The sequence below is a fragment of the Bombus pascuorum genome, chromosome 5, assembly GCF_905332965.1.
Source record: "Bombus pascuorum chromosome 5, iyBomPasc1.1, whole genome shotgun sequence".
NCBI classification, from domain to species: domain Eukaryota; kingdom Metazoa; phylum Arthropoda; class Insecta; order Hymenoptera; family Apidae; genus Bombus; species Bombus pascuorum.
The window spans coordinates 9,911,430-9,934,413 of NC_083492.1; the positions used below are offsets into that span (position 1 = coordinate 9,911,430).

Below are 22,984 nucleotides of genomic sequence, written 5' to 3' on the forward strand. Positions count from 1 at the left end.
TGTTTATGCTCGTAAGGAAAGATCTGTTTGTAATTGCAAGCGTGTAGTTGCAAGTGCATAGAAGGTATTTTGCCGGGGAAGTTAGAGGATGATTTATGGTAACTGATATTCACTTGTGTACGAAGAACACTCTGTATATGTTAGATACTTATTTTGAATACCGTAGATAACGCGAAATTGGAGGTTGAAAGATGAGAAGTTAGATGTTTGTGCTTCTTCGTTGAAATGATAAAAGCTACGAAAATATTTAGCGGTCTGAGAGCTGTTACGTCAAACATTTGTAACGCATTTAATTACTCTTTCAAGATGGTTTGTAATATATTTAACTTCTTGACGTGCCATTAAATTTCAAGGAATTTCTCATTCGTTTCATTGTGTTCGAATCTCTATATACACAGTGATCCAAAAGGAAACAGTTTATATCATTTTCAAGATGAAGTAATTTTGTAAAACAAAAAGATAATTTCATACATAAAATAACTTTGCACAATATGTTAACTCTTTAGTAGCAAACGATGATTCTGATTTTCATCACTGTATGGCACAAGAAGTAGATAGCGTGTCATAGGTATGATTTGACGTTAAGATGCAAAGGCTAAAAGGTTGATCATTTTTATTAATTCCTCAAAATATTTTCATACATAACATTTTTTCAATACTGGTACATATTTACTGCATAATTTTGCAATAATAACACAAAATCGTAACGCATAATATTATGTGCTAATGTTACAATATTAGCACAACATTTCAAACGGCGACATTCATAAGCAGTTATTACTATAAATAATTTTTCATAGTGGTGCATTTTACTTACTAGATCACCGGGGTCGAAGGATCGAGACCGGAAAATTTTCACGAAATAATAAAAGGAACACGCGAAATAAACGTATCTACCAGGTAATTATTTTGTTTCGACGAACGGTTTTATTCGAGCTCACTTATTCAATCCGATATTTCTGGCTCCAATTAGTTCTCTCAGTTAGAATTTCGAAAGCTGACACGGTCAGACCGTAGAAACCTGCCAGTCTGACTGATACCTTAGCTTGACGTTCGCCTTTAAACGGTGTATTGTTAATTGCACGAGAAGCGGTGCTACAAATTCATCCGCCTGCGTCAAGCGGAATCTAATTTCTTTGTTGGATAGCCACGCTCGGTCTGTATTTTAATGATCGCGCAGCAACGATCGGTTTGCTCGCGGAATGTCAATTAACCGTTGATCGAAATATCGGATTAAACGTACATAAACATGTATCGACGGTAGCTGTATGTCTACATCTGTTGTTTGTTGCACTAATTTTCCATACTATGCCGTTGGTTTTATTATAAAAGTGATAGAATCAGAAAAAGTAGATATTTTTTAAGAAATGGGTTTGGAATAGAAAATTGTTATTTGTTAATTACTATATTATGAATGTTTATGTATTTATGGAAAATTTAAAGGTGCAAAGTACAGGCGAATTATATGCGAAAATACAGGATGTTCCATAAAACTGGGGTAAAACTGGTAAGATACGAGACAGTACTCTTGTGTTTAAGTTTCTCTTGTTTTTTAAACACTAAACAGTTAAAATATCTTTTAAGAGACGCATTTTCAGAAATAAGTTCCTGAATACTTTTTTATGGATAACAGAAAAAGGGTATCGATGGAAGTATGAAAGGTATATACGTAGTTGAAGGAATGGAAGTAATCTTGAATTTTTTGCGAAGAGTAACGAAAGAAAGAAAGAAAGGGAATAGTCAAAATCAAGAGAAAAGAGTTCCAAGACTATCGATAATCCTTCAGAATAAGAATCCTCATACCTTCAAATTATTTTATTCCATTATCATTAATTGATCATGAAAAATATTTGTTCTGTATTATTTAAATCTCACTAGCAACGACCAGTCACAACCCAACATCCTTACATTCACCACTAAAACCGCCAAATCCGGTTGCTGCGTACAATCCAGACAGACTCGCCATTCCCCGCTTTCTCTTCGAATAAATTCCCAATTCACTTCCCACCCGCTTTTCTCCTTTTTTCTTTTATTCTCGCTTCTTGTAAATGCAAGGACGCGACCCGTGGGTGTGCGCGAAGGGGTGTCTGTAATCGGTGAGGGTATGGGGAGACGAGGGACAGGGGAACGCGGCTCATTCGAAATTTCGATTAAATGGGATTTCGATATGCGCAAAACATGTCCCGAAGGGAAATTTAGCGAACGCTGTAGCCGGGGCCGGCCAGTAGCTGCTTCGTCGGGGAACTGAACGCAACGCAACACGGTTTCGAAGGGGGTTGGGGGTTGGGGGTTAGAGGAAAGGGGATGGAGGGTGAACGAGGTAGTTTTCGCCGATAGAGTCATTGGCCGTTCGACTGGATAATGCGAAATGAAATTGTCACAATAATCGTTGGCGAACGGTATACGCCGCGGCTGGATAAACTTGGACAGCTATACGCGGTGGTCAGTTTATCCCGGTATAGTCCAGCGTTGTAATTCGCGCGAGCAGGAGTTTCGCATCTGGGGGAGAGGGCCGGAATAATGTCGATGGAGAACACGCGCGATGTTTGCTTAAACCGGGCTGAATCGACGAATAATTAAAATTAAATAATAGATTAGGTGGCCAAAGGGGGCTCGATCGATCGGATAACGAGATAAAAAACGAATAATAAATTAATAGATCGTGGTGTTTGATTCTTGTGTTTTATTGGGTTTCCCTTTTCTTCGGTCAAGGTAGAAGTAATTTATTTTTTTCTTGAGGATTTTTCAAATCGGATTTTTGCAGTGTTGATTCTTTTTGAATCAGTGACTTGGCGTCGATTTAATCCTTTCATTATAGTTGAAATATTTTTACTTTTTAATTAGAATTACTGTGATTGATTCTTTAGAAAAATATTTTCCGATTGTCAGATTATAGAATCTACCCCTAGTTGAGATATCAGCAGGTTATATTGGTCATGCGATTTATATTGGACAATCGACACTTTGTTCATTAGTAGCTTTCGTAAACCATACGTACGTGTATATGTAGGTCCCGTTAATAGCGAAAGGATTGACGCAGAAAATTGGCGCCGATCAAAATCGAATAACAAATCGAATAGCCCAATTGATATATCGATTAACGCATTGAGGAACAAAGTAACGAATCAAATAATCGAGCAAGCAGGTACACGCGGAAATTATTCGAACGAATTCACGTTGCGTGGAAATTATTCCAACAGCACGATATTCATTTGGAACACGTTAATTAATCATTAAGCTTAATTTAAAAATTTGACTTCGGTTCTTCCACAGGAAAAACCGTGTTCCTTTGTAATTTTTAACAATCGCGTTTTAAAATTTCCTCATGGTTTCCCACAAATTCTCCCACGTTTCATTCATTTTCTTCTTGTATACAATACCTTTCATTTTTATTTTTCAATGTATTTTCTTCTGAACTTTCTTTATCTTGCAATTTTTGTTTCATCCTCAACTTCGTTCGAATCTCCATATCGTTGGAATTTCGGTTTCACGTCGGCCATTTGCATATTTATCGGTCGGTTCGGTTATCCGACACGTGCGTGTATATTTTTTAATTATGTCGGTGGTCCCCGTCGAAAAACGCGCTCGTTGGCACGAAAGTCGTGGACAACGGCGACGTTCGGCCCCGTTAAAACATTAATTTCGTCCGCGAGACTCGAAACACCGGCAACGCGCCGCGTTCATTATTAACGGTCGCGCTTTCGAACAACCTCTTTCACCCCCCGGGGCGAATTCCACGCGGGATTCAATAATTCACGGCCGCGTTTTCTTCTTTATTACAACCATTAAACGGACGGTTCTTGGTTTATTCGGCAAGTTATTACATCATACGTGTTGCCACGAATGTTCCTTTTACTCGTCAATCATGCGATCGTTTAAATAAAATTCGTACGATTAAAGATGTATCGGCCGAATAAAATCACGATGAGTTAAAATTAAGTACTTTCATCGGTAGATTTTAATAGATGATTCCGTTTCGCAGACGGGTTTTTAGTGGATTTTATTTTGGTTGGGGGAATATCATTTGTGACGGACGGGGGATCGGTTTTGTACTGTAATTTTGTAATTTATTCCGTCAATATGCATGCAAATGAACGTCACGCGATAAATACGTGCACTTTATGGATGTGAAAATACGTTTCCCGTCCAGGTTTTACAAATATCAGCCAATACTGACACGATACATATTTTATTCGATTTTAAATATTTCTTACGGGACGATTAATTCATTTCACTGTATATTATTTGAAGAAGTATCTAATCTAGACTTGCGATGTATTTTCAACGAAGAAGTACAGAGTAAGATACGAACGAAGTAGTATTTTGTGTTATATGGTTAGACGGGTGACGGGTGACAGGTTTATATGGTCAATTCATTCGTCATTGCTTAATCGTAAAATTATATAAATCATGTATAAAAACTTTCTAATATAACTCAGAATAAAAATAACATATTTCAATAAGATGTATTTTACAATAGGAATCAAGTAGTATTACTTGGCACATGGCCAGCCGTGCGATCATTCGGTATTTCTTCACAGAATTGTACGAATCTTTTATGGCACATTTTTAATATAATCAACAAACTACAACAAAGAATTGTTACCTTGAATTGTTTAAAATAAAAAGTGGAAAATAATATGCCAATAGGGCCTAGATTATAATAAAAGCGAAGTAGTATTTATCAGTGCTTTTCTATAAAATTATACAAATATTTTCTAAGTGAGACAAAGTTTTAAATATCGTTATCACCACGAGATTTTGAAGAGGAAAGAAGGAAAAGTACCCCCATAACTTGCACATGTATTATAATAGGAATAAAGTTGTATTAGTTTGTGTGCAGTCGAATAATTCGGTTCATTTGCCATTTTCTCATATTAAAATCTTTTACGATGTCTTTTTCATATAATCAGCAAACGAAACAAAGGATCGTTATCATCAGCTAAATGAAAGAAAAAGGAAAAAATGTACCAATGATAGGAGATTTAACGGTAATAACATTTAAAAGGTAAAATTTTCAATCGGATCGTCCACGGAATAGATTTATTGTGCGCAGTGAAATCCGTTTCAGCTTGGACAGGGAAATTTTATTCTCTTTTAGGCATTAAGCTCCTCCCCATAGAGGTACCAGCAGCGGTTAATGAGGGACGGCTATTCTCTTTTTTTCTCCTTTCTACCTTCACGAAAGCCGTTCTACGCGAAGCCGAAAATTGGTCGACAAAAGACGCGAATAAAGCGAAAGACGGGTGGACAAAAAAAAAAGAGCGACGGTGAGAATATCGATATGCGGGTAAAGTAAAACAGAATCGAAATGAGACAGGGTGCTTTGAAGAACCGCCGATCAAAGCACGACCTGGCAGCCAAAAACTCCTTTTTTATCACTCGACGAATTCATTTCCGCCTGTTTCTGCTCGGTTATTATTGGAATTTGCTAAATCGCCGAGCGAAAATTTGCTTATCTCTTGAAAGGATCGACTAAGAATTCACCGCGTTAGCCTATTCCATGAACGTTTTTTCGATTCTCTTGAACGAGTCCTTTTTCCTTGATTGACCACGAACAAGCTGAACTAATCGAAGTCTCCAGGTGTAAAGTATCGCGATTTAAATTGTTATTTATCTAGTGTATAAGGGGTTTTGTAATCTTTCAATGTGAGTCATTTCGTAAAAAAAGAAAAGATATTTTAATGTTTTTAATTTTTACACATTCTGCTTAAACAATACTAATTTTTAAAGATCCTCCTGAAACAATAAATGATGCTTACAAAATTTCTCTCGAGAAAGATGTTTATAATTCAAAGATCTGTACGTATAAAAGAGTCAGAACTGAATACGAAATGATAGAGTCTGCTTCCCTTCGATAAGGATGCATCGATCGATATTTAAAGTTGTCCTGTGTTAAACGAGCTATAGATCAACGCGTTGTTTATTACAGATTACAGTGTCACCGCTATTGAATAATTATTTACATCTCTGTAGAGACGGCAGAGTTCACGGCACTGCTTTGATACGGAGAAACTAATTAATAATTACATCGATCGTGTATGACGCGTAGCTCGTTAGTGCACCGGTAGCTTGCATTACTTCCGATATACGCGATCGTGTTATAGAGATTAATTAACGATCGCCGATGAGTATCGATGCCAGTGGAATTTTCTCGTAAAAACTTGCCGAGGTGTCGAGTATTCTCGTGTTCGATATAACGTATTGAAAACCAACGGGATACGGTGTTAATGATGTTCGAGTGTGTTGTATTGTCTCTTGTATCATTGTGACCAACCAATAGTAGAATTATGACATTTTAAAGATGAAATCCTAAAGTTATTACGAGGAAAAACTGTTAAGTACATTAGAAATTGTAGGTCTATATTGCTCTTGGAATTTTGTTTAGATACGTCTCCTTTCCCTTTTAGTATTCGATGTAACATGGTTTTAATTTCATCGACGAATGATGCATAAATCGAAAGCGTACAAGTGCGTCAAGGGAACACTGTGCAAATTTTCATGCAGATTTCAGTTTACAGAGTCTCTTTGTGCTTCGTATCGTGCCACAAGTATCGCATATCAATCTTACCGTTAATATTAATGTCGAATGCACTGATGGAAGTTGTCACTCATTTCAACAGTTGTTTTTAATCAAACTCATAAAAACATATACTTAAAGCTCTGACATTTCCAGCGATAAAGAAATAAAATTTCGCGAATACCAAATGATTATAATCTACTTAAATTAATTAAATTAATATTAAATTGATTATTGGTATTAAAATTATCGATATTGATTGAATAGATATTAAATTAATATCAGACAATTCTCCATAGTTTAAGAGAAAACAAAAATATATACTTAAAACTCTAGTATCTTTAGTTTTAACGAAACCAAATTTCTTTCACTTCTAACAACCCTTTAGCCTTTCAAAGAGGAAAGAATCTCGCATCTTCGGAATAACAGAATCATTTTTCAAAAATCTGCGAGAAAATAACCGAACGATATTACCACCGACAGTATCCCAATTCCAAGAAACACAAGAAGAAGTGAAAAGAGACCGGTGATGTTTCTGAAAAGCGTAGGGTGAGACGAGTGGCCGTTATACTAATTTGGCGGGTGCTCGTTAACGATCCCTTTGAGGTCATAACTTGTGCCGCAAGTTGGATTCCCGCGCGCTCACGCTGACACGCTCACGTTGACACGCTCACGTTACGCGATCTTGTTACGTGCGCGCGTGCATACGTGTGTCTGCGCTTTACGTGCGCGACTTTCTCTCTGTTGCACCCCACCAGACGGCCGCCTTAGCCGCTGCTCACAGTCAGTTCGCTCCTTGAAAAGCGCCGCGACGCTCGCGAGTCGAACGGCGAGTCACGCGTAACCACCGTGGGCTGGTAGTGCGTTTGCGCGACCGATCGCCGCGCGGCCTGTCGTGTGGTGGCTTTGCCGCCGATGGTGGGGATGAGAAACGTGCTCGTCACCCTCGAAGAGCGCCTCGAGAGACTCAGTAAGCGCCGCGAGTTCGCCGTGGCCGGAAGTCTATCGTGGCGGTCTTGTTCGTGTTTCATGGCTTTCGGTCTCTGACGCGCCACTTCTCGACTTTGTCGCTCCTACGAGTGCGTACGTCGAGCTTAGAAATATCGTTATTTATCATTCGAATACCTTCGATACATGTAACACGCTGGAAATTGCCGACAGATCGAACTGCGATATATGAAAATTTAGTGCAAGAGTCGAGTCACGTTTCGTGTAAGAAAGTTGAACGACGTCTGGTTCCTTGGTGATACAAAAGGATTTCGTTTCGGATGGTGCGCAAAGGAAGAAACAGTCGTGACCAGACTGGTCGCTTTGTCTGTTAAGATCCGTAGAAATTCGACACACGGTAAAAGCAATTACGTTAAGAGGTCCCTGAGTCGGGAGCAGTGTGTCTCGAGAGACTATTCGGTCTCTCATCCCTCGCTCCTTGCGGCAAGCTTGCAAAGGATCGCGGGACAGTTTGTGGTTAGCTGACGTCATCAAGAACAAACAAGCAGATCGAAGATCCGCAGGAAGAGAGATATTATATATCTGTGTTGAGAGACAAAGAGCCGTCTAGGAGTCGCTGTCCCAACAGAGGGAAAATCAGAAAAGGGGATTTCAGTTGCTAGAAACATACGGAGGAGACAGAAAAGGAGAGAGACTTCATCCAGAGAAGTCCGAATTCCTGTCGGAGCTCCGTTCTATTCGATGAATGTTTAAAGTCTTTTTTCTAATTGACTGTAATTGTTCGTTTTGACTCTCCTCTCGACCATCAAGTTGAAATCAATCCGAGTTGATTGCTGATATTTTCCATTTGGATAGTAACGGCGTAAACATCTAGAACTCCCACGGAGTTCTCGTGCAAGATGATAACAAGTGTCAGGATCGCGATGAACGTCCGTCTGTCCCTGGTCGACTGATCGCCAGAGACAGTTCGAGAAAGAGGGAGACGAGGCTTTTTCCATCAACTAGATTGAAAAACGATGTCCGACAGAAGCAAGTGAGGATCCCTTTTTTGCGTGTCCCCCTTTTTTTCGGTAATCTCTACTCGACGGAAGAAGATGTGCCTGCGACACTTGCTGCTCTGCCTGTTGGGCGTCATCGTCATCGTCAACGGTGAGCTTTTGTCACGTTTCTTTGTAGCAAGTGCTTCCCTGACTTTCAACGAAAGGGATTGGTAACGCTGGGTGTTATTGAAATCTGGTGATATAATAGAAAAGGGCGATGATTCGTGTAAGAGTGTATTGGAAACTTAGTATGAAACGTTTTCGTGTACAGATCTGTTTTCAACGACGATTAATTGGAATATTTATTAAAGACACGTGTATTTTAGTTGCATCGAAAAGATGATGTATTTTAAAAATAACGTCGTGTTCGGTTGATATTCACACAGATGTTTGAGTCAGTGAAAATGACGATGTGGTGAAATTCTTCACTAGCTCGATTATTTCTGTCTTATTTGTTAGTTAAAGACAATTTTCATTATTCTCAGAATAAAGTGCAACATTTCTTTAAGCTTGTTCAATTTATCGAGCATGAATTTTTTCGTGACATCCAAATTTTCTAAAACTTCTTATCGGTAAAACATTACAACGTTGAATCTTTTCGTGTTAATTTAAACTGTAAACCAAACTCTGATTCTGACACTATAGTTTACGATTACTGGGATAGCTACCTAGATAGTTTAACGAAGAAGATTATGGCTAATTAAGTGCACGTGTATTTAACGAATATCCGAATATGAGTTTTTTGAGAAATATATACGAACACGTACGTGTCCCGCTGTTAGACGAGGAATGAAACTTTCTTCGATTGTACCATGGTTTCAAAGACATTCTATATAAATAATGATTATTATTCTCAGTCCTTTGCGCTCCATTGATGCTGTAGATGTTAATAATGTGAATATTGTTTCTGATATTATTTTAACCGATAAAAATCGGAGAAAAACGTTTTTACACAGTTACATACGAAAACTTTTGGTTTCAACAAATTCTACCATAAAAATATTTTGAAGTTGGTGTATAATCGTGTATGAAAAATATTTTCGGAGTGCAGAGAATTCATACTAATAATAGTATCAAATGAATGGCGTTTGGCCATTACATATATAATGCACAATTGATGTAGTATAATATCGTACAGATAGTATTACAGAGTATTGTATGGTAATATTATATAATATGTACACTGCTATTCAAAAGTCCTTACAGAGACCGTTAGCAGATTTAGGACAGTGATAAATTAATGTTTTACATACCAATTAAAATTGACAGTTATGAATTGTCAGTATTACAAAGAACAAAACTAGATTATACAATATTTCTACAATCCTATTAAGAAGTTATTTGGATAGGTATTTCTTTTAAAAGTTAAATTTTGTTATCAAGTGTCCAGTAAATTATGAATGGATGTGAAGACGAGAAATCATATTCATGTTATTATACCACGGATGTTTATGCAATTGACGGAACTTCAAAGATGCAAATACACAGTTCATAAAGATATATAAAATATCCAAGTCAAATTACCCTTTACAATAGATGGTAGATGAAGATAGTAGATGATAGTATATTCATAAAAATATGAATATGCATAAACATCCGGAGACGATAATATATAAAATCAACGTAAATAATACACGAAAGAAATTGAATGAGAATCAAAATAATAGTCGAAGCAAATAGTATACAATGTGCAAACATTTTCGGCCAAATAGATTTTTCACGCCACAATCTAAAAGGGATACCTAACACCACTTTATTTAACAAAAAAATAATACACTGAAACGGACACTGTCGTATACTTATTATATAATAATAGTATAAATTCTTTGTATAAAATATCGCTTTTAGCGAAACATGTATCTGACCAGAAACTTTTGTATCACCGCTGTAAATATGATCAATTTACGTATTTACTGCTCACTGATAAATTGTTCTGCAAAAATTTTTTGAAAAACAGCTAAATAGCTGCTCTATTTTGTTAGTTTCATGCATCGCGATTTATCGAGAAAATCACTATGTAAACATTTTATGACCAGTCTTGATTTGGTTTAAAACGGTCAGAAAACTGTGCTGTTGAATTGAACTGTCTGAATGTAGCAATTGTAGAAGTTGTTTTTATCCTCCCAAAAGGAGTTGGCTTCGTTGACGCGTACATTGTAGGTTGATAGGATTGTTCACGTGGATTTCCTCGAAGGAGGTCGTACAGGAACTGTTTTTGTCCCGTATGACGAAGGAACGCGAACTCGGAAGTGTCGTAAAGCGCCAGACAAGTTTGCAGCTAACCACCACCTGACCGAAACTTTTTGCCAACTATTCTTTTTTTTTCTTCCTGCCTCCGCGCTTCTCTCTAAATTAGTTAATAAAGTCGGAGAAAAAAGAAAGGAAGCTCGTTTAATCTGGTTTTAAACGAGTGGAATACGGTTAATCCTTGAGCTGTTGACGCTCGAGGACATTCGAACTTTGTACCATTTATGTAGCGACGACTTAACAAACTTTTGAAAAAAAAAGGAAGAATTTTAATTTCCAATATGAATACCGATAGTGTTTTATTCTGTTACTCTAAATTAATTGTCAACTTGTTAAAGAGCAAAACCTAGCTTTAACTGTATCATGGTTGGTTTTAGATGTAACTTTTCCAAATTAAATTGCCGTGTTGTAATAATTGTCCGTTTTTGTAAGGATATTATTTTGCTGATTCTATCATTTATATCTTTCAAATTTCCAACTTTGTTGTGTTTAACATTTTTATTTCACTGATACTATTATTCTTCCTTACGATAAATTAGTTTCTAATCTTTCGAAAAATATTGTTTAACGTTAATGTATAATTGGATTGAATATAAATCCTAAGGTGATACCAATCGACTTTCATCGCAGGGATTTATTACGAGTGATCTTAATCGCCGCAGGATTCGATTTTATCCCCAATTTTCGAATGATCAACTCTATTAACTTCTACGTAAAGTTAAATATTCTAATTGTCCGACCAAACACGAAAATCGGGAAAGAAAAAGAAATTGGTAGTCGACTGTATCCCGATTTATCCCCAACGGGCGCAGAAAGTGGAAATCCATAAACCATCGGAGTTTCATCCTGCGAAAAAGACGAAGAGCGAGAGAGAATTCTTAATCCTCGCAGGAACGAGCCTAAAGTAGATGGGGTAGGACGGGTTACGGAACGTCACGGTAGAGTTAAGTGAAGCTAGATTACGGACGTTAAGTCGTCGAGTGGACGTTAAAGCAGCCGTGTGCCCGTTCCCAAAGAGATTTTTCGGAGTTGCCGGTTTACAGCAAATAGTTGCAAGGAAAATAAAACAGGGAACAACCCCGCGGGCTAACGCGTGTCGTTTTTACACGTGTCGGCAGATTTTACGGCGTGCCAGCCCTCGTAATCTACGCAGAGCGAGAGACAGAGAGAAACGACCGGATACACAACAGTGAGGAAAAGAAGAGGAGATAGACAGAGAGACAGAGAGAGTGAGAGAGTGAGAGAAGAGATATAGAAAAGAAAATGGGAGAAAGCGAGAGAGAAAGGCGAGCTAGCAATGGACGAAGAAAAGGGGGATTGTAAAAAAAGCCACCGCGGATCGTGGGGTGTTAACGCGCGCATTAACAGAGCTTTCGTCGAGGGAAATAAAAAACGATATGCATGGATGGACGGTGGATTTTTGTGTCGACCAAAAAAAAAAAAAAAAAAAGAAAAATAAAAATAGAAAAAAATCCTACAAGGTGAAAGAGTACGAGGCCGTGAAAGTGAATCAAAACGCGTTGTTCCTGCCTTTTTTCTCGCCTGTTTTGTGCCTTTTTTCCCTCTCTATTCTTCTTCTCTCTTTTAGCCTTGTATCTTTGTCAAGAGGGGAAATAGTCGATGTCGATTCGCTTTAGAACGGGGGAATGAATGAATGAAAATGCGTGGCGTTTTATGAGTTCGTTTTCCCAGCTGCTTTTCTGCCCGCTTGTACACAGCTATTCTCTCCGTTTGCCTGATAATTCTTTCATTTTTTTTTCTAGATCGTGCTCGTTTCTCTCGTTCTTCTTCTCCTTTCGCGGAACTCTGACGCGCGAAAGATTCGTTTAGCATGGATCGATCAGTTTTCTAGGGAAATCGAGCAAACGAACGCCGGAAAATTGCACTGTTTACATTCAATTACTTACCAGTGTACCTTGCAATAAACAAGATTACGCGTCTAATGAAATATGTACTCGCCTCGACCCGTTTAATTTCATTTGCTCGTTCGAGTGTTCACCGTTGCAATTCACCGGTTCGCTCCCTCTGTTTCTCAACCCTAGCTTTTATTGCTATCGTTTTCATGAAGAAACGGTTCCGTTTATTATTTGGAATTAAGTTATGTTCGTTTACATGCAGGCTTTAAAGTTAAACGACTCTGCTATAAGCGGATGGACAAATCGCGATGTCACTTGAGGATCGTACGGTTGCCTGAAATAATCATAGGATTAGCACGTATGCAACGTTAGAAACGAAAGAAATTATGGTGTTGGTATATTGGCTAATGTGTTGGTAATATTTCCTACAGGGTATAAATGAAGCGAAAAGTGTATCGTAGTGTCGCAAGATAAATCAAATCGATGTGTTTGTAGTTATCTGAGGTGGCTGATCAAGTAGTGTCTTGTACTACTTTATTTAGTTTATTCTTTTTCTTTGCTTTACGTGTAAAAATATTTTACTTTAAGTATATAAACATCAAATATATGATATTTATACATCTTTTATGACATATATACATCTTTTGGAGATACATGTATATGTACATATAAATGTATAACATCTGTGGAATATTTATACATCTGACATTTTATTCCATTTTGATTACTACTCTGAAATATTTGTGAAAGATATTCATTTTGACAAGCAGACATATTTTATCTCTAGAATATAATCCTATTTTCAATTTATTGTCTAATTATTATATACTGTACTGAACAATGTAATTTATTTCATTCAAAAGCTCGTTGGCTCGTTCTTTTAAAAAATGTCGGTTTATCAGCTAGTTAGCTTTTATACATTTTGCAAAACATATCCATTCTGACAAGCAGACACAGTTAATAATAATTGACTAACTTCCTAAAAAAAGAACCTACAGGTTTATGATAAACATCTATATGTATACTCTGGATGTATCTTTTATTTCAAGTTTCAGTTCTTTACGAATCATTATAAAATTATAATTCTATCATTAAAAACATTAAAACTGAAACTTCTACTATTTGGTTCATTTTATCTTATGAAATTATTTATCTTAAAAGTTTCTCGATTAATCCATAATATCCAATAATTTATTCTTTCCAAAAATGGGCGATTTATTCTTTTCAAATGTAGCGTGTATCCGGCATGGTGAGACGTCAGTTAAAAGCGCCCATTCATTTATCGTGTGAGCCTCGAGGAGGTGAAACGAAAAGAGATAGACGAACAAGTAACCGCGACAGAAATCAATCTAGGCATAGGGTGAGACTGTGGTGCACGGTAATCTTCAGATTTACTTTTATTAATCCCGGTTGATCGACCCGGTTGCCAACCGAACTGCGAATATTTGCCGGCGAAATTTACCGAAATATTGCGGCCATTACGGCGTTTTCAAATATTTCGTAGCAAGCAAATATTTATAGGGAGCTCTAAAACCGTATCGTGTATTCGGTCGAAATGAGGAAGTAAATTTTTCTCTATTCCCCGGCATCGAGCCGAGCGTACACCCATTTCCTCTTTCGCCCGAACCCCTCAAAGATTCAACAGGACCTTAATCGTTCACGAGCTTTTCGAATCGAACATAATTGTTTATTCGTGAATTTTCCTCGAAGAAATTAATACCGTTTCTCTTTTCTTTGTTTCATATTTTCCTCCTTTATTCCTTTGTACTTACATCGAATCAAGTACTTTGATTTAAAGTATCAAGTTTTTTTCTTGTAAGTCGGTTTCTAAAGAATTTCGACGAAATTGAGAAGGAATTTATAATAGAAAATTTATTTCACAGGATGCGTTTTCTATTTCAATAAGTAAGCCAAGCGTTTTCGATTGGAGTGCAATTTTATCCGTAGAAAGAAGATTTTGTTATTTTACGTCTACGTTTCTAGACTTTTCAATTTCATATTATTGTCGGAATTATCGTCGTTACATAAGTTTAAATGGAATTAAATCATGAATATGATAAGATACATAAAATGACTATAACCATCAGCGAGTCGCACAGCAAAATGCAGTTTCCAGCGAATTTTAGTAATTTAAAGAGAGCTGTCGTATAAAAAATGCTGGCGATTTTCCATGGTGAGGACACGGTCGTTTCAAAAGCGTTACGCTAAGCACATTAATATTTAGGATGTAGTATTTGCATTTAAAAAAGTAAAGGTCCCTCAGCGGTGTACAGCATACGGATACTTAGAGAGCGCTATCTGTAATCTTCTACCACTTTTCATGCCACCTAAACCGACACTAACTTCCCCGTTAATGTGATTACGTTCTTCCATTTCACTTGCTTGCGCCTGTTCCGTTAATACATTACGCGGAATCAGACGTTAATCTAGCGGAGATTAACTGTGACTGACTTTCCACGCACATTTTACGACTTTTAATCATAGCGACGATAATTTTCATCAAAAATGTTATACAACTGGCTTAAAAATTCTTTTTGTGCCACATAATTTCTTTGAAAATTGTTGCGTAATTATGTTGTACTATACTCAGAAAATGTCGGATGATTTTGCAAATAGAAGTTCCTTCGGTATTTATTTTTATTTAAAGTATCTTCTTTATGCTAAAATATTTTTAGCATCAACGACGCTACATCGATTATAATTTAAGTGATTATAGCAGTGACGAGATTTTTATGATCTATGACTTTCATCTAATTTTTTCAAGTTTAATTTCACAATTTATGACCTAGAATTGATTTTCAATCTCAGTAATACGATATCGATGAACTCTTGTGGTCTTTAAGTGATCTTTGACTTTAATGATCTTCCGTTACTTTCAAGTGACCTCTGGAAATTCTCCAATTATTTTAACGCTCAACGAAATAACTTCGACGATTACGTTCCCGATTTAGAATGTTGCACTTTGTCTCAGAAAACAGCAATCAGCAACAGAAATCTTTACGACGACATTTTGTGCAGGCGTAGACGTAATTCGCTTAGACATAACGCAACGTTTAATTATCTTATTTGGACTTAATCGTTATATAACAATATCAAAGCATAAAGATACTTCATGTTCCTATTTAAAAAAAAAAAAAAAACAAACCAATGATATTTTTGAATCTAATTGATTAACGTGCAGACGTTTGGGATTAATTAGTCGCTCTATAATAATGTCAAAATACCCACAATTATGTGAAACTGCCTTATGTCTCCATTATGTAAAAGAGCAAGTATAATAGAAGTGAAGTTGAAACTACTATTGTTACGTTAAACTCGAGCCCTGCTTCTGGCTACTTGGAAGTTAAAACCGGAGTACGGAAACGTGGCTGGAGTCCCTCATTCGCCGCCGTCGTCCTTTTCGGTGAAAGGAAACGCGTGTCAGCGTTATACATTGAAACGCAATCAAACAAACAACCGAACGATGCGCCGTCTGCAACGTAATAGCTTTGTCTCGCGATTTTGTTCCCACGTAATCTACGTGAACGAGGGGTGCATTCGAGAATTTCGTTCGTTACAATATTCTTCCTTCTCTTTGTTCTGAATGCTGCTTCTGCAACCATTCCCAGGTTAGGGTTTGGTAATAATTATTTATTAATTAGTTGTTATTTATTTATCTATTTGGTGATGTTAATCTAGGTAGTTAGCTCAACAGAGTCATTGTACTATGTGTAAATGGAGAGTTCGCCAAAGTATGTGGGATAGTACAATTGCAAAAGACGTACTCTCTTATTTTTCAATCTGTCCAAACCATCTTAGCCAATGATAAAAATATCTGCGTCTTCTTTTTGAGATCGATTATCACTGAAAATTCTTTCTTTCCAGAAAGAACTAGCAAGAATAAGTAGCAAAATTTCGATATGAAAATTTTAAACGGCCCTGATTCTCAACGCACGACACAAATGAGTCTTAAGATCGAGATAATAGCTTGGAGAAGTCTCGTAATTTTCAATCTGGATCTAGGTAGCTTCGGAACAGCGCAGCTTCAGTCTGCGTCTAATCGTTCACATTATCGCATAAACGTGCTATCTCGATTGAACCTCGTCGACTGTTATCGTCGTTATTGACAGCAACCAGCACATAATTACGCGAGAACCTCGATAAAACCAGACTCGAGGCGGGCTTGAAGTGACTAGCCTAAATATTTCGAATATACGTGTCGCGTCGGGATTATTAGTACTTTGCTCGATGTCTTTGTCCTTTGGATAATCGATTTAATTAACTACATTCTCGGCTGGTATTTTGTAGAGGAATTGATAATAGGAAAATAGAAAGGGACGTGATAAGACTTTATAAGATTTTGTTGTAGAAAGTTTTAGATTGTTTGTTGATATTTTACGCTTAGAGTTTGTAGAGTTTGGAAATTAGGGATTTTTAGAACAAATCGAAATTTATATTCCTGGTACACTTAGTACTTTCCATATAATGTAGAATCCTAGATTTATAAATTTAAGAAAAATATGGATAAATTTATTATGTCGTTACCTCTTCACCTAGAATCAATTGCTTCACCAAACAATTAAAATATCTTCGTCACTGTCAATCCTCTCTCCAATACGTAAAGACAAATTAATCTTCGATGTAGCAAACAAAGCAACAGGAAGGACAAAGGAAACATTCATAATCGGTGCTGTAAAACTATTGGAATATGACAAGGTAAAAGATCGTTAGCGAAGGTGAAAAAGAGGATGAAAGCGATAGTTGGCAGAGTGTTTGTCCTGATTCATTATCGGCCGTGGCCCGACGAGTACGGTTGTCAGTTATTTCGAGCAAATTGTTATTCGCCGTCGGCTCGAAGCGTCAATCAACGTGATTGACGGCGCGTCGCGGCGCTCGGCGTCGTCAGAGGCGTCCTACGCCCTGTTCGTGCGCGATTCCGCCCCTTTTTTCCGCCCTCCTTCTGAATTATTCACCCGTTTCGAAACAACTATATCCCTTCGACCACGTTAATTGCTTCTACGCAAAGACGTCTGAAGGTTCTTTCCAAGTTCGAACCAGGCTGATGGGTCAAAAGTTCGCGAATGAATACAGAAGTGGAATTTCCTACGAAACTTGCACGGAGAAATAGCTGGAATATCGAAGTATGTGGGAGGATGGTTTGTATTTAGCTTGTTCTGTAGCTTCTGAGACGATTCGCGTTTTAAGTTGTTATTTTGTGTTCAGAATGTTATTCCATTACATGTTTTTATATCTTTCAGTGTTTGGTACTTAACGTGTAATATTATTGCGGTGAAGTTGTTTTTTAATTGTTTGAAAGTATAATTCGTGAAATATCACCGTATCATTTTAATTATACCTAATCATTCATAATCTACTTTCTACACGTTAAATATTAGCAGTGAACTTAAAGAATACATAGTGCAGGAATATATTTCATCTTGGATGACAATGTTGTATTCAAATTTTTTACGAGATTATTTAGCATACTCTAACAAGATGATTTACTCATTAACGTATTACTTACTCGTGTCGTTGATACAAATATGTAAGAATAAAAGTTGAAAATTAATTGGAGCAATAACGAACTTAATTGCATTACAAAGTTCATCTTTAAAAGACGTATCTCTTCTTTTTTCTATTCGATGATACGAAACACGCAACTGTAAGAAGAGAATGAAATACCATGAAACAAAAGACCACTCACACTTTCGACGAGGAGTTTATCATCCTGACGGAAGGATGTTGAGATTATTTTCTCGAGTTTTCTTCGCGGCTCGAAACTGCCTTGCACAGGATCGACCAGGCTTACCAATTTGAAATGATAATGCTCGAGGTCTGGCTCGAGATAAATAGCAGTTGCATCAGCGTTCTTCTTCCGGTTTGAGGGCCTTGCAAGCCACTCGAGGACACTCGAGGTACCGCGTTGCCATTCTCAGGCCTTCGTGACGCGTAGAGATTGGCGTAGACTTTCGATGAAGATCATTGATTATGACGATAATGGCTGTTGATGGCGGATCATTGAAATAATTAAACAGAGAAATTTAGATTTTTCGATTAATACGATCTTTTTTTATACTATACGATTAATTGCTTTTCTCTTTTTATTCAAATCTTTATATTACTTCATATTATAGCTCATTGAAAACTGCTTTACATGTATTATTCAAAAAAAAGAAAAATGTTATTGAAGACCTTAGAATCGATGAAAATCTTCTATTCCTTTCGTCTCTGGCTCTGACTCTGTTTTTATACTTGATAAACTAGTTGCAGGATAAAGAGAAACTTTTTCGATCCTGACCCTATTAGTTTTGCGTGGTTAGCGTGGCGGAAACTTGTAAGTAACTCGGCGGTTCAAGATATAAACGTGCAAAATCTAGAAATAAGACTTTCTGGACGTCCTGTTCTTGTCAATGGTAGTCGAGAACCGATTTTAGCATCGATGTTTTCACCTAGAGATGTCACGAATGAATCAATAGGTAAGAGGGATTTTATTTTTGAAAGGTCTCTCCAAATATAGACTCTGCAAAATGGTACTTCGAGGATGCATAAGTTATCGAAGAGTAGGTATTTGTGTACGTCTGTATTTTTCATTTGATGGAACCGAAGTGATTCCATTCAGAACAATGTTACAGCTGAAAAAGATTTATCACATATTGTGTGTATGGTGAATTTGTGTTCACTTAGTTTTTCTTTCTTATACTAACTGTATCGTTTATTGAACAAACACGAGATAAAGAGGCCCGTTGACACTCGAAACTTTCCCATCAAGTTTCTCATAAATTAATTTATCATAAAATTTCACTTACTATAAATGAATAAGTTAACATTAATCGATTCGTCATTTCGCTGCAAACACGCGACGATAATAGAAGCAAGTAAAATTTCAGCCCTCTTGTTCGACGTAGAGGAAACTGGCTGGGAGCATCTGTATTTGTGCATGGGTGACTCGTTGTCCTCGTCGTCTTATACCGCGTTTCTCGTATGAAATACTCATCGTGGCGCACATACGATACCCAACGAACGTATCCCGTGTTTCGCGTGCGTTTCCGCGCGGATGGCCACGCTTATAGCTCGCTAGGCGGAAACGCGCCGCTGCCACATCGCGTCGGTCTGCAGACGTTTCCGTGACAGACTGTCAAGTTGCAAGCAGTCGAGTCTGTTACGCGATTAGTCGGATCGATCGTACGTTATCTATTCCACATGTGTGACATTCTTATTTCATTACTTTATATAACGTCATGATTGTATTGTATATTTCTCGACGAATGAGAGATGATTTATGATTCAATTAGATAAAAAATACGTAGTTCTCTAACATGATTGCATGTTTGCTACGATTATTTAAGAATTTTGTAAATCTAGTTGTCAAAGATGTAACTTTGTTATAGGGTGTTAACGCATGTTTTTAGATAATGAGGTTATTTAATAAAAAACATACACAAGAAACACAAAACCTATATCACAGACGTAAGATATAATTTTGTTAAGGAGGATTAACAAGCTTCCAGCAAATAAATTTATTTAATACTTAAAGCAAATTGCTGTACATACGACGATCCAGGTCAATCGTATACTTAATTGCACGAACGTAAAGAGCAGCAAGTTCAAATATCTTTTGATGAATAGATTTAAGAAGATGGAGATACAGAAACGGATTGTATTAAAATCTATATTTAGGTGATAAACAAACTATAACGAATTAAAATGATCTAACATGAAATTATGATGTTGAAATTAAAGTAAATGCCATCGAAGATATTGGAAAATTTAATTTTTATCGATGAAAAAAATTGGCTAAGTGATCATTCTGTTAATTCTGTAACAAGGATTACGTGTAGCATTGAAAATGCTCGGAAGTAATTGCAAGGGACAGGTTTAAGAGAAACGGAAGAGTCGAATTCACAGGTCAACTTTAATTCAAGACAGAATTACGAAGCAGAAGAAACGGAAATGAGGGAAATCTCCCCCGACTGCGGGGGGGTTTCATAAGCAACGGGGGTTCAGAACGAATTCTTTTCAACTACGAGACACCTTCGCTGTAATGCTCGGCATGTAATATGCTGTTGTGTGCAATATGCAACGTTGCCGACCAAATGGAGTTGGAAGGGCTTTCTCATTCGTAATTTAACGCGATGAGATTCGAAATGGCGAATTCAACGACGGGCAAAATGTTCCGTACAAGAATATTGGACAAGCGAAAAACGATTAGAACACGTGAAAAAGAAAGATTTGTCCGTTCATTAAGCCTGGAGATGGTAGTTAAATTATCTTAATTATTGTACGTAATTGGTTTTATTTGTGCTGATGGTAATATTGAATTAGTAAATTATTAACAGTATATATGTATGAATATTTGTGTATTGCTAGGTTTCCTTTAATTGGATATTGATACGTTAATTGATATTTTTGATATTATATGTGATATGATGTATTAAATTACACTATTTAAACAACTAAAACCTATATTATATAAATGGATCATTGTGTATTTTATTGTGTTTAATATGTTTCGCACATTTTATTTTATTTATTTTTCTTTAAAACTGAGTGGCCGGTGTTTCAATGTGATTTTTAATTTTTTACTACTATTATGTCAGATTTGTTACTACATTTTACCTTTTTACGAATTTCATACAATTTTTACAATTTTTCCTTTTATAAATCTCCGCAATTTACGTTTAATAACTCATTGGTAATTTCTGTTCCTACAGTGGAACCTTTTATTCTGGCGTTTTATATAGATTAGATTTAGTAATGTAACGTAATGGAAATTTTTAATTCAAATGCAAGCAAATTACTGGAGCGTAGGATTACCGGAGCGAATTACTAATACATCAAGGATTTTATAAATTAATTTATAAATATATTTTAATCCTCGCTGCTCGTACTATATTAACTTCTCTATTATCTATTCATCTCGATGAAACTTTAATTAACCAGTTACCACTTCAACTTATACCTGTATCAGATATCACGAACAGTTATCATTCTACATCAACGAGTAAAATACTAATTTATCTAGAGAAAAAAACAGAGAAAAGAGTTGTTTGTTTAAAATATTAAATAAAATGCTAAAATTTATACATACTTCTAAATTATTCACACTACTTTTACTATTTTGGTGGTTTATTTACATCAAAATGGTTGTCCTGGAATTATCGATATGACGCGGCGCCCGAGGTGTAAGCACAAAGCTAGAACGTAATCGCGATCTAAAATTGCATTAAATCGGTCCGTATGAACAAGTATCTCTTGTACTGCCGTTAATAACGTTAATGCTGACTACTGTGTGCACAATTTAATTTGAAACCAAATTACGTGGTAGAAGCATTATCTAAATCGGTATTTTCATCGTACAATGTCCTCTGAATTAGAAATTACGATTTCGACTGTAGATCCCACGGCTATGAATTATCGTAGTATTATCAAATTAATGTTATTAATCGTTAATAACTAATTGCAGGGTTAATTAATCCATTTACTTGTCTAGTGTACGCAATTATATAATACGCAATGTTATAGAAACCAATTATGTAGCGACAAAAGGAACTGAACCTTTCATGCTTGAATATAGGTAATGATAATTGGACCTTTACATCTCTATTAAGCAAGATTATTGCTTTGTTGCAAATTATACATTCTGCATAAATACATCGGTTAATAAGTACATTGAAAAATATATGATTTTATGTTGAAAGAGAAATTTGATTGTACTGTTATTATATGTCTTCTATATGTTCATCTATAAAAAGAAACGAATAATATCAAACTAAGTTCCTCTTGAATTTAGTCAACTTTTATTTAGAAAATTTTCTCATAAAATAATTTGTTTATGGGGAATTTAGAGTCGTCGAGTTAGATACCTTGCTCTGTATACTATTGTATAGTATTGTATGAGAGTCGTATCGCAAGCATATCATATTCCATAAGCGAACTGGAAGTATACTGTATACACAGCACCATACATGATAATTGTAGCAACTACATGAAGTTCAACCTTGGTTCAAACGAAGGTAGAAAAATTCGTGTGTCATTTTACTCTACTATTTTTATTAAGGCAGTTCAGAACTATACTTACTAGGTACAACTGTGTACCTTCTTTTGCATAAATTGACACATGAAATCACTAAAAATGGAATATTAAAATTTTCCAAAAATTTACTGCTAATATTTAATGTTTAATATCAGTTTACAATTACACATCGTCCATTATACTTTCTACAATCCGATCACGATATTCCTTATCAAAATTAACTAATATTCGTCAATAATTTCTAATAATTACAGCCAGGTTCGTTAATTAAAACTAAACAAATGTTTGAACCACAAAAATGAAGTCTCACCTGTCGTCTTTCCTTTACTCGGTCCGTTCTAATAATTCAGGCCAAAAAATT

General features: G+C 36.3%; 2 protein-coding genes across 4 annotated transcripts in view; one reads left to right on the forward strand and one right to left on the reverse strand.

Annotated features, from left to right (window-relative positions):
* The window catches only part of LOC132907330 (mediator of RNA polymerase II transcription subunit 29), a 228,008-nt gene that overhangs the window by 108,255 nt on the left and 96,769 nt on the right, over positions 1-22,984 (reverse strand). The gene's annotated exons all lie outside the window — the stretch shown is intronic.
* The window catches only part of LOC132907329 (carbonic anhydrase-related protein 10), a 231,082-nt gene continuing 215,430 nt past the window's right edge, over positions 7,333-22,984 (forward strand). For 2 of the 3 annotated variants that reach the window (XM_060960303.1, XM_060960302.1), the window contains exon 1: positions 7,333-8,617. In XM_060960303.1, coding sequence (XP_060816286.1) covers positions 8,563-8,617 — 55 coding nt within the window. In that variant the 5' untranslated portion in view covers positions 7,333-8,562. The remainder of the gene's footprint in view (positions 8,618-22,984) is intronic. The other variant, XM_060960305.1, reaches the window with a different exon arrangement.